We start from the raw sequence: 16562 nt of genomic DNA, 5'->3' as shown, positions 1-16562 counted from the left end.
GGGCGAGGAGGGCGAGCTGGCCCACGTGAGCAACTGGCCGCTCTACTACCTGTTCTGCTTCGGCACGGAGCTGGGCAACGAGCTCTTCTACATCCTGTTCTTCCCCTTCTGGATCTGGAACCTGGACGCCCTGGTGGGCCGGAGGCTGGTGATCATCTGGGTGCTGGTCATGTACCTGGGCCAGTGCACCAAGGACATCGTCCGCTGGCCGCGGCCCGCCTCGCCGCCCGTGGTCAAGCTGGAGGTCTTCTACAACTCCGAGTACAGCATGCCCTCCACCCACGCCATGTCCGGCACCGCCATCCCCATCGTCTTGGTCCTGCTCACCTATGGCCGCTGGCAGGTAAGGTGCCCGCCCCTCGCCCCGCGCAGCCCGGGGGCGTGAAGGAACAAGGCGTTCTCCTTGCTGTCCGCGGTGGTTTTCCTTTGGCAGTTCGCTCACCTCCCAAACCTCTCTTTCGGCAGCGTTTCCCAGTGCCCACACACAGGCCCGTTTCTAGGTTTAAAAAAATTAAGTGATCGGGGGAAACCTGGAGACTTGGCCATCAGACCATGTTTGAATAGTCATGCCATTCTTAGAACCCAGAGGAAACGCTGTTTTTCTGAAGTAATACGTTATCATTGGGCTTTGATTGAGTTTTTAAACGCGTTTTATCCTTGCGATGCACAGAATATGATTGTGATTCATTGTAATGTCCTTATAATGAATTGTCAGGTAACAAAGATTAAGTTTCACCGTAGTATGTGGTGCCGTCCCCCAAACGGATAGTTTCAGGCATAAGTAAAGTTTTTAGCTTTACTCTGAGACAGTGCTTAAAACAGCAGTATAATGCAAAACAAACATGGTCAGACCGGGCAATGAAGTAATGACTTTTAAAACGAAAGAGCCACCCTTTATGGAAGTTAATGGAGAAAAGCCTGAGTTCTCTTTTTAAGGGGTGTGGTTGCAAATTTGCTGATGTAGCAAATTTTATCTTCTGGATCCCTAATCTGATGTATCAGTTGTTGAGCTGCTGTATTAGGCTTGTTGCATTAGCTTTAAAAAATGTGTGGTTTTATTCTTAAAACGGGAGTTCTTGATCAGATTAGTGGGTTTGTAAAAATGGCAAGCAGGGTAAGCCTGACAACTTGAGAAGAGTATTTGATGGTAAACTTTTATATTTTGCCCACTTCTTTTGGCCTCCCTCCCCCCCGCCAGCCATGGTCCATAAGTTAAGCTTAAAAACTCTTTCTTAAAGATGCAAAAGTTATTCTTAGACTGCTGTCTTGTTTTATCTGTGTTTTAAATCGTAAAACCAGTCCCTTAATTTAACAATAAAGTCAATATTTATGGGGAATCGAAGGAGTCAGACTTTCTCCAGGTTTTTCCCATTACAGCATAAAATCATCTTACATTGAGAAATACACATTCTGTGTAACACTCCTTCATGATAGGCTTACTTCTTCCAGATTTAGTTTCATTATAGATAAAATCTTGTTCCCATGGACACTTCTGTGCATTGCATCTCTCTTACAGTACATGGAAAATACGCAGTGTGCATACTAAGAGTGACAGAGCTACGAGGGAAGGCTACCAAGGTCAGGTTTTTCTCCTTATTTAACTAAAGGAGATTTACAGTAATATTCAGATTACAAAGGGGTGCCGCCTGTCTTGTGTATAGATAAGTATCTCAAATTTTATTTAATCTAAATATTTCACAAGTTAAGGTACTGTATTCAGTTATGTTTGGCATGATACCCACTGTTTAGCTAATAATGTTTTTCATATATTCATGAGACTTTCAGGAATCTGTAATTATAGGGCCTTTTACAACTCCTCCTCAATGAGTAGTTATGTTGCATTCTATTAATATTAGCAGTCCAAGTAAGAGAAAATAGTTATTTATTGCTCGTCATTCATTCAGAACATGCTAACAGGAAGTCTGAAAACAGTACTGTACTGATGGAGTTTTTACAGGATGCAGCTATCAGTATTCTAACATTTCAGGGTTATTTGAATGATCAGAATAAGCTTACTTTACAGTTTTGAACAACCTAATATATTTAATTCAAAATTTGAGGAATTTGTATACAATTTTAGAATTTGAGCTATCCAGGATTTTAGAAATTTCCTAGTTGCAAACTGTCATTTTACACATGTGGAAACAGCAATTACATTCAAATTCATCTTATATAATTAATTTAAATTTCTTATTTTACATTTTTTACTATAAATTTGAAATATACTTCTAAATTTAAATAATTGTTTATCTTTTAGTTAGTTGTTTTGAAAGAAAGGCTCCCTTTTATGAAAGTTTTATGTTTACAATTGTTTGACTGTAATAATTCAGTACAAAAATCAGAATGACATTTTTTATTGATTTTTAGAGAGGAAGAGATTTGTTGTTCCACCCACTTATGCATTCATTGGTTGACTCCTGCATGTGTCCTGGCCAGGGATTGAACCTGCAACCTTGGCGTGTCAGGATGACACTCTAACCAACTGAGCTACCCAGCCAGGGTGACCTTTTTTTTAAATTGGAAAAAATAAAAGTTTATTACGTGTGCATGGGGGATTCACATAGACATGGTAAATCCATGAAAATTCTCAGTGAGCCAACATTGGGTATATAAAACTATTTAAACAAAGGGAAAGGGGAAGGCGGGGAAAGGGGAAGGCGGGGAAAGGGGTATTTTAGACGTGAGAATGGGCCAGGTGAAAAGGAGCAGAACACACTGGGCAGGAAAGTCCCCCAAGGCCACTGAGAAGCAGTGGGACACAGCGGGTATCCAGACAACAGGCAGGTGCCTGAAGCCCTCTTATTTACCATAATTCAAGTTAGGGCAAGGCAGCACCCTAAAATACCCTTCCTGGAGCATGTTTTTCTCTATCTGTATCTTAGGAAAGGATGCAGGGTGAGGATAGGGGGTGGAGGGGTGGGGGGGGGGGTAGGGGTAGGGTCTAAGGTTCTGAGTTTCTTGTTTCTTAATAAGTGGCTTAAAGCAATATCCAAAAAGCAGCTTCAGGTTGGCATAACTTTTGTCCTTTAAGTCTTGCCTTTCAAATTTTAAATAATAAACTTTCCACATTCTAGAACAGTGATGGCGAACCTATGACATGCGTGTCAGAGGTGACACGCGAACTCATTTTTTTGGTTGATTTTTCTTTGTTAAATGGCATTTAAATATATAAAATAAATATCAAAAAATATAAGTCTTTGTTTTACTATGGTTGCAAATATAAAAAAATTTCTGTATGTGACATGGCACCAGAGTTAAGTTAGGGTTTTTCAAAATGCTGACACGCCGAGCTCAAAAGATTCGCCATCACTGTTCTAGAAGCTACTAGTAAGTTGGTAGCTTGCTCCATATTTCATTGATTCAGTCATTCAGCTTCGAGAATAATTCAGTTCAGTTAAATATGTTGAGTCTCATTTCAGGTCACTGTGATGCACATGGGTTCCCAAAGTGAGGCCTATATTGTGTATGCAAGCAGTCAGGTATTTAATAAGGAGTAGGTCTATGAATACAGAAGGAAAAAAGGGTAATGATCAGAGCAAATTATAAACCAGTTTCTGAGTTTGTAAGGCTGTCAGTCAAGAAAATTTCTGAATGTAAGACTCAAAGTTTCTTTTGCTGGAATGAAGGTAGGCAGTGACTGTCGTCTGATCTTCCTTTTTTAATGTCTCTGACAATGTCATCAGGTGCTCTGGTGAATTCTGCATGGCTTACAGAGCATCAGTCACTGAGACTGTTTAAGTATGAGCTGTTGTGGCGATTTTTCTGAACTCTAGCTGCCATTTGCAATTGCAAGACTCAGAAAAATTTTAGTTCTTAATAATTCGATGTCAAAGGATGGTAGAAAAATGAAAAGTTTGGAGGGTTATAGCCAAGTATTTAAGAAAATCAGAAAAATTCAGGGGCCAGTCCAGTATATAGGTGAAAATTAAACCTTAAATACAATTAACTGAACTAGAGTCTAATATCCATAACTGTGGATTATGCAGGGTGTGGCAAAAGTAGGAGTATGCGAAACAGAGTTTATAATGTATTATTACTTATTAGTTATTGTATTATTTTCCACACGAACAACTTAAACCTACACTTGCCCAACCCTGTGGAAACACAATTTCTCTCCCTAAAATCACCCTTATTTTCTCAAAGATCGTCACTTACTGCCTAAGTCTAGTTTCAATAAATTTGGCTTGATTATTTGCAAAAATTCAACAAAAATAGTAATTGATCCTATAGACTCTCTTAAATCTGAGTCTCACAAGGAATCTCCAGTTTGAACTTTCAATAGCCTCTCAGGGTGAAGAAGCCAAGCCACATAGTTGCCATCCGACTTTCCCATAGATTTGGGTGAATTCCTCAAGTTCTCGAGGTACCCCAAAATGCCGTGAGGTTCTTTCTTTGCCATCTCCCAGGAAAGCCACCTTCATTTTTCACCTGGAAAGACCACTATGAGCCATGTAAATAAGCAGGGTACCAGACAGTTTTTCCAAGGGGCATTTATCGGCTTCCAAAGTCAATCTTTTTTTTTTTTAATTGATCAGAGAGACAGGAAGGGAGAGAAACATTGATGTGTTGTTCCACATATTTAGGCATTCATTGGATGATTCTTGTATGTACCCTGATGGGGGGTTGAGCCTGCAACCTGGTGTATTGGGACAACGCTCTAACCAGCTGGGCTACCTGTCCAGGACCAAAGTCAATCTTAATTCCTTAAAGCTTTCTGGTGACATCTAGAGTCTATACAGGTATCTCTCAAAAATGACATTCACTCAAGATCTTGTTTAATAAAACCAGTTTCCACCCGGTGGTGTGGCTTAGTGGTTGAGCGTTGACCCAAGAACCAAGAGATCAAGGTTTGATTTTTTTAAATAGATAGCATTGTTCTTAAAACATAAAAATAAGCTATATATGCCTTGAGAAGATAATGTGTATATATATGAGCTGTATGTATATATATATGCAATATCCACAAATATTTGTGTTCTAGACAAAATGACCTTTACTGAGATCTAATGCAGATTTGATCACCCTTTTCCTCTATATTCCTGACATAAATAAATAAATTTAATCAACATAAGAGCTTTGGAAAAGAAAAGTACATAAGAAGATATTCTATCAAAGTATAGTTTATTATAGATAATAAAGGATGACATCTGTGAAATCATGAAAAGATAAAAGGAAGGAAGGCAAGAAGTAAGATGTACAAAAGTTGGTCACAAAATACAAAGATCAGAAATTGCTTCAGGAGCCAAGGAAAGCTGATCACTGTGGTAATCCTGGCAAGAAACAGTTTATGGAAAATCAAATTGGTTTGCTACTTTTTTTTTTTTACCCAGCATTCAAAATGCACATTTTTATGATTTTTAAAAATGCTTATTGTTAATTATTGATTTAAAATTAATTTTACTGATTTGAATGGAAAATTCAATATTTACATAAAAATTCAAAGAGAAGACCCTGACTGGCATGGCTGAGTGGTTGAGCGCCAACCTATGAACCAGGAAGTCACAGTTTGATTTCCTGTCAGGGCACATGCCTGGGTTGCCGGCTAGATCCCCAGTGTGGGGCATGCAGGAGGAAGCCAATCAATGATTCCCCCTCATCATTGATGTTTCTATCTCTCTCTCCCTCTTCCTTCCTCTCTGAAATCAATAAAAATATATATTTAAAAAAAATACAAAGAGAAGAGTACATTTCTCTTTTCTGTTCTAAAGATAGCAGGATCTCTTTTCCAGAGGATTTATGGTTTTACATTTCTTTTTTAGCCTTCTAGAGATAGTCTTTACTTTTATGGACATATATTTATATAGTGTATTTTTACACAGATGGTAACATACCATACTGTTCTGGACCTTGTTGTTTTTTCATGTAGAAATGTACAGTGGAGATTTTCCTTTTCTTTACTCAGCAATTAATAAATACTAATATTGTGCTTGGGATTGTTTTCAATGCCTTAAATCACTTAACTTTTCTAATTGCCATAAAACCCTATGAGAATTATCACTTCTTTGTAGAAGAAACTGAGGCAGAAGGAAGTTACGCAACTTGTGCAAGATGACTCAGCAAGTACATAACAGAGCCTGGATTCAAACCCAGGAAGTTTGGCTGCAAAATGACACTACGCTGCTGTTATACTGCCTTTCCATAGTAGTACTCTCTGTATTACAATCATGTGCCAAATAATGATATTTCCACCAAGGAAGGACCACATTTATAAAGTTGGTCCCATAAAATAATAATGGAACTGAAAAATTCCTATTGCCTAGTGTTAGGGTAGCTGTTCTCATGTGGTAGTGCAAAGTATTACACAAGTACTTACTGTTATGTCACAATTGCCTTCTGTATTCAGTATAGTAACATGCTGTATAGGATTGTAGTGGACCTAGGAGCTGTAGGGAAACAGAATATGTCACCCCAAAATAAGTCTTTTTCGCAGAAAGCTTATTTTGGGGTGGTTAATTTTAAGAAATCGCCCATCTGGCATGGCTCAGTGGTTGAGCGTTGACCTATGAGCCAGGAGGTCATGGTTCGATTCTCAGTCAGGACACATGTCTGGGTTGCTGGATCAATCCCCAGAGTGAAGCGTGTAGGAGGCAGCCAATCAATGATTCTCTCTCATCATTGATGTTTCTATCTCTCCCTCTCCGTTCCTCTCTGAAATCAATAAAAATATTTTAAAAATAAATGGCACACATGGGAGAAGCTCGTAAAATCAAGTAGAATTTGCCCTTTGTGTGTGGAACAGGGTGATGACCTATCTTCTCAGTGCTGATGAAAAGACATAAATCTGTATAACAACCTTACCCTTGTTTACTGTTCTTTCTTTGTAACCTCTCTTCACTCAATCCTTCCACCTGAAACATCTTCTTCTGTCTTCTACTGAAGATGGTATTTTAAGGTGGTGGTCTGAGCCATTTTGGCGAGATAAATCAGTTTTCCTCCGTCTCTCCCATATATACAGGAAGTGTTATTAAACTTCTGTTTGTTTTTCTCCTGTTACTATGTTTTTTATTCCTGTGATATCTCAGCCAAGAACCCAGGAGAATAGAGAAGAAATTATTCCTCCCCGGAAAGCTAGGTCTGTAGTAGGCTGTACCATCTACATTTGTGCACTCTGATGTTTGCATAACCAGAAATCACCTAAAGACACATTACGGCCCTAGCTGGTTTGGCTCAGTGGATAGAGTCTCGGGCCTGTGAACTGAAGGGGCCCGGGTTCGATTCTGGTCAAGGGCACATGCCCAGATTGTGGGCCCGATCCCCAATAGGGGCCATGCAAAAGGCAGCTGATCAATGATTTCCTCTTAGCATTGACTAGAGGCCTGGTGCACAAAATTCATGCACGGCTGCCGTCCCTAGGCCTGGCCAGCGATCGAAGCTTGAGCGTCTGGCATAGAAGGGCAGGTCCCAGCTGATCTCTGGGCCCTGGGCAGCACCTGGGCCCCTGGGCCCCCGCACACACCTTTCCGCCTGAGTCATGGCCTCCGAGACCCCATGTGGAGATGTGGTGAGTGTAGCCAGATGTTGCGGGCCAGGGCGCAGCGTGGGCCTCTGGGTTGCCCAGCGGCGCCGCATGGAAGCCGGGTAGGCAGCACACTCTCTCCCAGCTGGCCTCGCAGATTGGCTCCTGAGCGAACCCACAGGGAGCCCGACCGGCCCCTGAGGTCCATGCAGGTGCAGGGTGGGCTCCTCCCGGGCACCTGGCACCTGTGTGGGGGGCTTCCCCGGCGCGCAAGCCCTGGCATCTCGGGGGAGGGTAGCAGGGGGCGTGAGAGCGAGCTCTGTGGACACCCCGCATTCTTCCCGCACCTGCATTCTTGCCACACCTCTGTCCCCATCACCCCCGCCCCCAGGTAGCCGGCAAGAGGTCGCAGCCCCCTGCCCGGGCGCCGCAGGTGGTTGGTCACTGCCACCCACCCCCAATTCCCCCTCCCAGCCTCGGGACCAGCCCCAATAGGGCGATCAGGGCCTGCGGGTCACCGTCTGCAGGGTGATCGGTTATGGTGGGAGGGGGTGCCCAGCTCCCTCAGTGCCTGGGAGCCCGGCGAAGGCCCCACCCCCTGCCGCCACTGCTGACCATCATCTGTGGGATGATCGGAGGGGCATGATTGGGCCCCTGTTCGCACCCCCTTAGCCTGGCACTGCCCGCTCACCTGCTCCACCATCCTGCCGTGGTCCTGCTCTCATCGGGGCTCATCGGGGCCGGTAGCGCCTCCTCTGCCGCCCGCTGCCAGTGCAGCATCGCTGACGCCTGCCATGTTCTGCGCCGCCCCCTGGTGGTCAGTGCACATCATAGTGAGCAGTTGAACTTCCGGTCGAACAATTTGCATATTAGGCTTTTATTTCAACAATCTTTATTGTTGAAAGTATTACATAGGTTTCCTTGTTTTCCCCATTGACCCCTTCTAGCCTGCCCCTACCCCCTCATTCTTTAATTTTTAACAAAATATATTATTTAGAAATAATTTTATTGCTTTTTAGAGAGAGAGGGAAGGGAGGGAGAGAGAAACTCAGATGTGAGAGTGAAACATCATCAATCAGCTGCCTCCTGCACACCCCCCACCAGGGATCGAGCCTGAAACCCAGGCATGTGCCTGGGCCAAGAAGAATCGAACCAGAATTGAAATGGCAACCTCTAGGTGCATGGGACAATACCAAATGAGTAACACCGACCAGGGCTCATTCTTTAATATTTTTAACCAACCTGATGTCAGGTTGTCAAATGCAGTTAGTTCTCCTTCATTTGCAGTTGCTTTATGGATACTTTGAGTTACCTGTCAGCTCTTCACCAGCCACATGGATTTGCTCCTTCTTTAGTCATCTGCTTCAATTCCTGCCTGGTGATCAGCTTTTTCCAGTCTGGAATCTTCAGGTGTTTGCCCTTTTGCTGAATTTGGTATCTCCATAATGAGTCTCAAAACAACTTGGTGTCTTGCTCTGCAGAAAGGGCTGCTAGATGTGCTGTAGTTGTTTATAGCAATTATTTCTCTCTCCTCCATGAAAAGTTGCCTGCCTCACTTGTCACTCGCCTGTGATCGAAATTCATTCCTTCCTTCCTTCCTTCCTCCCTTCCTTCCTCCCTCCCTCCCTCCCTCCCTCCCTTCCTTCCTTCCTTCCTTCCTTCCTTCCTTCCTTCCTTCCTTCCTTCTTTTTTATAAGTGAAAGTTTATTTATAAAGTCACAGAGGTAGAAGAAACAGGCTCAGAAAATAAGTTACAGAGGCAAAAGCAAGGTCCTTGGAGCTTAAGGGAAAGAGGGAGAGAGATTTCTGCCTTGAGAGATGAAAGAGGGAGGAGAGGTAGAGGTCTGCTCCAGAAAGGAGAGAGAGAGCACCCCCTGGGCATACTCCATAGAGAGAGAGAGCTGCCTGCATTTTTTAATAATATCAGTTCCTCCAGCAGCAACAGGTTTTAATTTGAGTTCTTCAATTCCTTTCTGTAATTCTGTCCGTCTTAATTTAGCTTTCTGTATTAGCATCATCTGCTTCTTCCTTGGTCAATGTTCTAACCTTCCACACTTCAGGGAGCCTGCTGGTCAAGTATTCTCTCCACTTTAGATTTCCTGGTTCCAGAGGTGGCTGGAACCCGTCCACCATGGCTCCATGGTCCACAGCACCAGCCACTGCCTCCACTTTTATTTTAGAAGCTGTACTTTAGGCCCTGGCCAGGTAGTTCAGTTGGTTGGGACATTCTCCTGGTATGTCAATTCCTTATAATAAATCTCTCTATATATAAAAGCCTAAGCAATAGGTCGACCAGTCACTATGACGTGCACTGACCACCAGGGGGCAGACACTCAACGCAGGAGCTGCCCCCTGGTGGTCAGTACGCTCCCACAGTGGGAGCACTGCTCAGCTGACCGACGCCAGGCACTGGGCTCACAGCTGGCAAGCACAGCTGCAGCGGCACGAGCCTCTCCCGCTTCCGTGGCAGAGCCACTGAGCCGTGGCAGCAGCAGGCACAGCAGGGCTGGGATGAGTGGGAGCGGCAGGGTTCCTGGCTGGGGCTCAGGCTCCTCCCCCAGCCGCCTGCTGCTTTCGCGCACTACTACATCCCTGGAGTGGGGGGTGCCTGGCCTGCGGGGATTGGGCCGAAACCAGCAGTCGGACATCCCCTGAGGGGTCTCGGAGTGCGAGGGGGCTCAGGCCAGGCTGAGGGACCCCACTGGTGCACAAATCCATGCACCGGTCCTCTAGTACACACACACACACACACACACATCCTGTTGAAGTTAGTCAAGTTAATTGCAAGTGATTTTACTGACTTTTACTAACTTCAATGGTTCGGTTTTTCTGGAGAACTCTAATACATGTCATAAATTTTCCAATCAGTAAAAATTCCTAGAAACATTCTTATGAATAAATTTTTTTATATTCCTACAAAATAGTTTATACACTTCTGGGTGTCCTTAGTGTAGATATTATCTCCATATAGAGATGAGGAAATTGTGATGCCACAAAATTATGAAACTAGCCCATGTTTCCACACCTGAAGAAATAGGCATCATTTGGGGAGTCGGCCTCACTGACAGCCCTCTATAAGCTCCCTCACCTATAGGGCAGCCAATACTTTGTGTATGTGATCTTGTCCACCAGGATTTGAGAATAGATACTGAGTTTGGTCAGGTTTCCTCAATGAAGAAGTACATTCAGAAACCTTCATCCACCATGTGGACTGAAGAGCAGAGAAGCTAGTCTGCAGAAAAAGAATGAAGCAAATATATCAAAAGAAGAGACGGTCCTATGACTGTCCTGTTTATAGTTCCAGTTTCTTCTTAATGCTTAGCCTCATTCTGCCTTAGGGTTCTGTGAGATACTCTGTATCCTTTTATCTTTTTTCCCCTCAAGATTTGTGTTATTTACATTTTTATTTAGAGTCCCAATAAATGCATGTAGTAAATGGCTAGAGCTAGGTCTGTGGAGTTCCAAAAACCCATATTTTAAACTATGATATCAGTAAATGTTGGCATATTCATTTTTTTGTGGTATATATAGTTTTATAATAAACATTATAGTGTATGAATCCTTGCCCACATTTCTGGGTCATTGTATGTACATTTAGAACATTTAGAGCTCTTTTATGTATAGACAAAATGCTTTCCAGAAAGATTGCATCTATTTTCATTAACATAACAATGTATGAGAACAAGGCAGATATATCATTAATGTGTTATCGTTGTCAAATGTTATTTACACATACACTATCCAGTCCTCAAATTCAAAATATATTTTTTTCTGTTGTCTGCCTTTGTCCCATATTTAAATTACTCTAAAAATTTTAAAATTTATTAAAGATAGTTTTTGTAATTGCTTTAATTGCAAGTAATTTTATTGACTTCTTTTACTAACTTCCATGAATGTAAGTGGAAAATGCCATAACGTAAAAAATAATTCTGATTATGTGTGATAAATAGGTAAGGAAAGCATATCAGTAAGAATACAACTGTTCAGTAGAATAACTGAAGGAAATGTTTAGATAAGTGTTCCTGTAGTAGGATGTGCAATGAAAAGATTAGAAAGTATGTAATTAAAAGCATTTATGAGGTCCTGTGGACTGTTTTGGTTTTGGTAAATTTTTATTAATTTGAAAATAATGTGAGGACTTAGACATTTTACTTTCATCTTTTTTTATAAGACCTAAAGATTGAGTTTAAGTAAAAACCTTATTTGAGGAGATACATAAATTCAGTTGATAAAGGTCAGCATTCTCCAAGAAAAAGAAAATAGAAACTTAGGAACTCCTGCCAAACTTAAATTATTATCTACTGTAATTGTGTGCGATAAAAGGTGGAAAATAACAAGCACAATAAATTGTAAAAAGCATCAGAATAGGCCACTAGAATACACTGTTCAATGTTATTTAGCGTTTCCTGGGTCTGTTTCATCTGTAAAGTGAGGAGAGTAAAATTAATACCTTTAACATCTCTTATACCTCTAATTAAGTGAAATTTGTACCTAACTCCATTATAAGAAAAATATAATTTAAAATAACTGAGTGATGCCCTAGCCAGTATTGCTCAGTGGATAGAATGTCGGCCTGGGGACTGAAGGATCCAAGGTTTGATTCCAAACTAAGGCACATACCTCAGTTGCAGGCTCGATCCCTGACCCTAGTATGGACGCGTGTGTGTGGGAGGTAACCAATCTATGTGTCTCTCTCAGTCTCTCCCCCTCCTTCCCATTCTCTCTAAAAATCAATGGAAAAATATCCTCAGGTGAGAATTAAGAAAAAAAAAAAGTAAAGAACAAACCCACATTCATTTCTTTTAACATCTGCCTACAATTGAACTTTGGGTTTAAAAAAAATCCAGCCCGTCTATTTATCAGAAATAAAGGGTTGAATTAGGTAGGAATAGAAGTAGAAAGTGAGAGTAGTGAGAGTGGCCCGGCCAGCGTGGCTCAGTGGCTGAGCATTGACCTATGAACCAGGAGGGCACATGCCTGAGTTGGTCAGGGCACATGCCTGAGTTGGTCAGGGCACATGCCTGAGTTGCGGGCTTGATCCCCAGTAGCGGGTGTGCAGGAGGAAGCCAATCATTGAGGTATCTCTCTCTTCCTCCCCCTTCCTCTCTGAAATCAATAATAAAAATATATTTTCAAAAAAAGAAAGTGAGAGTGGAAGACTGGATTTACTGTTTCTTTTGTTTCTACACTTGGTTCTGCAGAGGCAATCAGGCATTTCTTCATCATAATTAACTGTCTGGGAAACTGGTCTTCCTTCAGCTCTAAAATGACATAAACTATAACACATAGCCTTTCTCTTTCTCTCCTCACAAATCCCTCCCCTATAATAGGAATTGAGAAATGGATCCTATTTTGTTAACATAAGGCTATATTAACTAGTATGGTAACAATTAGTACTTTCCTTATTATGGTTTGTAATATAAGTATATTTATGATTATAAGTAATATTTATGTAATGAATTTTATTGTTAAACTGATATTTTGGGATTTGAGTTCAAAAGAGAAACAGTAACTAAAATGACATTAGATATGAATAGGTCAAAACAATAGATTGAATTGAAAATGTTTCAGTTCACATTTTTTTTAAACCTTCACCTGAGGGGGTGTGTGTGTGTGTGTGTGTGAGAGAGAGAGAGAGAGAGAGAGAGAGAGAGAGAGAGAGAATCCTCACCCAAGGATATTTTTCCCATTAATTTTTTTTAGAGAGTGGAAGGGAGGGAGTGAGGGAGGAAGAGAGAGAGAGAGAAAAAGAGAGAGAGAGAGAGAGAGAGAGAAGAAAGGAAGAGAAAGAGAAAAAGAAAGAAACAGAAACACCACCCATGAGAGAGACACATCCATTGGTTGCCTCCCACATGCACCTGGACCTGGTTTGTGGAATTGAACCCAAGAACCTTTGGTCCATGGGGCACTAACCATTGAGCGAACCTGCCAGGGTGATATGTTTTTGTTTGTCTGGTTTTTTTATTGATTTTTTTAGAGAGAGAAAAGCGTTTATGTGAGAGAGAAACATCTATCAGTTGGTTGTCTCTAGTAAAGGCCCAGACCAAGAGTCATACCTGCACCCTTTTGGTATATGGACGATGTTCCAACCAACCAAGTCATCTTTATATTTTTATCATTAATATGTTAATTAAATGACTGTATGTAGGTCACTTTTTGTCTTACCTATTTGAACTCATATATTATTCTACATTAGCCTACTAGTATGGAAAGTACCGTGAGGGAAAACATGACTTTGATTAAGTTTTTTGGGTGTTTTTTTTTTGCATAGAAAATATGGTTCATAATGTGCTGTTGTATAAAGTGGTTTTTATATTTCTATAAAGCTTTGTTTTAGAAAGTGTATATTAGTTTTAAAAGCTTCAAGCTACAGAATCTGTAACTAATAAGGATTATTCTAAAACAGGCATTGGAAATTCCTTGTCCTAAGTTTATTCAAAAGGATTTTCAGATTGCAGTTTATTATGGTGGATTGCAGAGACGCTACTACAACTTAACGTTAACACAGTCCAGGTTTGAGGTCAGGAACTGAATACTATGGTATCATTGGTAATCCCAAGTTATGAATATGATACTCTAAGACTGATTTCCTTAGTGCTGCAGGCTTATGTTTATTTCATTGAACAATTTTTATTTTTTATTTTTTTAAAATATATTTTTATTGATTTCTGAGAGAGGAACGGAGAAGGAGAGAGAGATAGAAACATCAATGAGAGAGAATCATTGATCAGCTGCCTCTTGCACACCCCCTACTGGGGATCGAGCCCTCAACCCGGGCATGTGTCCTTGACCGGAATCTAACCTCGGACCCTTCAGTCCGCAGGCTGACACTCTATCCACTGAGCCAAACCAGCTAGGGCAACGGTTGTTTTTTTAATTAACAAAAAAATTAAACAGGCCTTAGTGCCTGATATAAAGACAGAGGCCATGGTTATCTCTCACCTAGATTATACCAACAGCCTTCTAACTGGTCTTTGTTTCCCCCCTTGACCTCTTATTGTCTAATCTCAACATAGCAGCCATCATGACAATGCTCTGCTCAAAAGTCTGCAATAGCTCCCCATTTAATTCACAATAACAGTCAAATTTCTTTTTTAAAAATATATTTTATTGATTTTTTTACAGAGAGGAAGGGAGAGGGATAGAGAGAAACACCGATGAGAGAGAAACACTGATCAGCTGCCTCCTGCACACCCCCCACTGGGGATGTGCCCGAAACCAAGGCACATGCCCTTGACTGGAATCGAACCTGGGACCCTTCAGTCCGCAGGCCGACGCTCTATCCAACAGTCAAATTTCTTACAGTGGCCTCTTGGCCTCTGTTTGCGCTGGCCCCATTACCTACGCTCTCACTTCTACTTGCTTTCTCTGTTCCAGCCACACTAGCCTTTTGCCAGTCATATTTCCTCATTAAGTATTTTGTTCTATTTGATCCCCTTGCCTGGTATATGTTCTTCCCTTGGATATCTGCTTAGCTAATTCTCTCTCCTCCAACTAGTCTTGCCTCAAGTCTCAGCTTCTCAGTAAAGCCTGCATTTACTGTCTTTGCTTTTTTTTTTTTCCTTATTGACTTCAAAGAGGAAGGGAGAGGAAGAGGGAGGGAGAGAGAGGGAAACATCAATAATGAGAGAGAATCATTTTAGGCTGCCTTCTGCACGCCCCATTGGGGATTGAGTCTGCGATCCGGGCATGTGTCCTGACAGGGAATTGAATCTCCTGGTTCATAGGTCTCCTGGTTCATAGGTCTATGCTCAACCACTGAGCCACACATAGTAGTCTTTTATTTCCTACTTTAACCTGCCCCATACATACTCCCAAATATCTGATCCTTGTTCTATTACCATTTTAATTATGATAGGCTTGATTATGCTCTGAGATGACTTAACCCCCCAATCTTAGCTCTTCTCATTTTTGCTACATATTCATTATGGGTTAGCTTTATTCTACTTAGAACCTCAAGAACACGGGCTGATGGAAGTTTTCCCATCTTGCGATGCATCTCCTCATTCCTTGTTGTGATGCATGTGGCTTCCAAGGTCACATCTGTAAGGAATAGAGTTCATAGACTGATTGAAAGTGGCATAAGTCACATTTTCCCAGTTCACTGGCCAAAACTAATCACTTGGTCCCCAATCTAGCTGCAGGTAAACCTGTAAATGTAGGAGGAACACAAGGAATATTTGATGAATGTTTAATGTTTCTTCAATACCTGTTCTCTTATTTCTCCATAGTACTTACCACACTTGTAAAATTTATATTTTCATATATTACTTATATATTTATATAGTACATATTTTATGTTTATATGTAGTGCCTCTCTCCAGCAAGAATGTAAGCGTATTCTGCTAGACACTACTTACAATACCTTGTACACAGCCTTTGCTCATGGTGTTCCTGATGTTTGTAATGCCCTCCACCTTTTTTGCTCTGTATTCACTCCTTTTCTCTAAAGACTAAATCCTACTTATCTTTCAGGATAACTTGAATCTTATTTAATCTGGGAGTCTTTGTTAGCATCTTTAAACCAAGTTAAATGCCCATTGCATAGACTCCCTCTGAGCTTTTGGTATATTCCTATTATAGCACTTATCTCATTGTATGGTTACATTCTTTTTGCCCATTAACCACGTTCTTCGTGCATATGGGGAAATGGCTGGAAAAATAGAGCTTGGAAAAGAAACTATGAGGATCTAAACAAGAGCAGTGTAAGTAGGATGGAGAAGAGATGACAGAATCAAGAAATATTTAGAAGGTAAAGTCAGCAAGACATGGTTATTGGTTGCAGTGGAGGGATAAGGAAGGAGTAAAAGATAATTCATGTTTATCATTTAGATTATAATGTGTATTAAATGTTTCCACATGAAATAGCGAATATGAAAGTAGGAACAAGTTTGGCTGGCAGGATGATGATTTGGGCTTGAGGTATTGTGGGTTTAGCTCCATGGAAATCTCAAGGCAGAGTATGTGCAGGAGGTAGCTGTCTGGTTTTTAAACCCAGGGAAATGGATAGGTCTTCAGCATGCTAAGTAGAAGTTAAAAAATAAAAGGTGAAGCTGCAAATAACTAGTAAGGGCTGAATTCTTTTTAAAAAAATACAATCTATTGA

The 16562-nt window shown here is 41.3% G+C and overlaps 1 protein-coding gene across 1 annotated transcript in view; it reads left to right on the top strand.

Moving 5' to 3' along the window:
- Positions 1-6: 6 nt before the first annotated feature.
- SGPP1 (sphingosine-1-phosphate phosphatase 1) overlaps positions 7-16562 on the top strand; it is a 33916-nt gene continuing 17360 nt past the window's right edge. Inside the window, exon 1 of the mRNA XM_014467895.2 lies at positions 7-343. Coding sequence (XP_014323381.2) covers positions 170-343 — 174 coding nt within the window. The 5' untranslated portion in view covers positions 7-169. The remainder of the gene's footprint in view (positions 344-16562) is intronic.

The sequence above is a fragment of the Myotis lucifugus genome, unplaced genomic scaffold, assembly GCF_000147115.1.
Source record: "Myotis lucifugus unplaced genomic scaffold, Myoluc2.0 scaffold_419, whole genome shotgun sequence".
Classification (NCBI taxonomy): domain Eukaryota; kingdom Metazoa; phylum Chordata; class Mammalia; order Chiroptera; family Vespertilionidae; genus Myotis; species Myotis lucifugus.
This window is presented reverse-complemented; position numbering and strand designations above follow the sequence as displayed.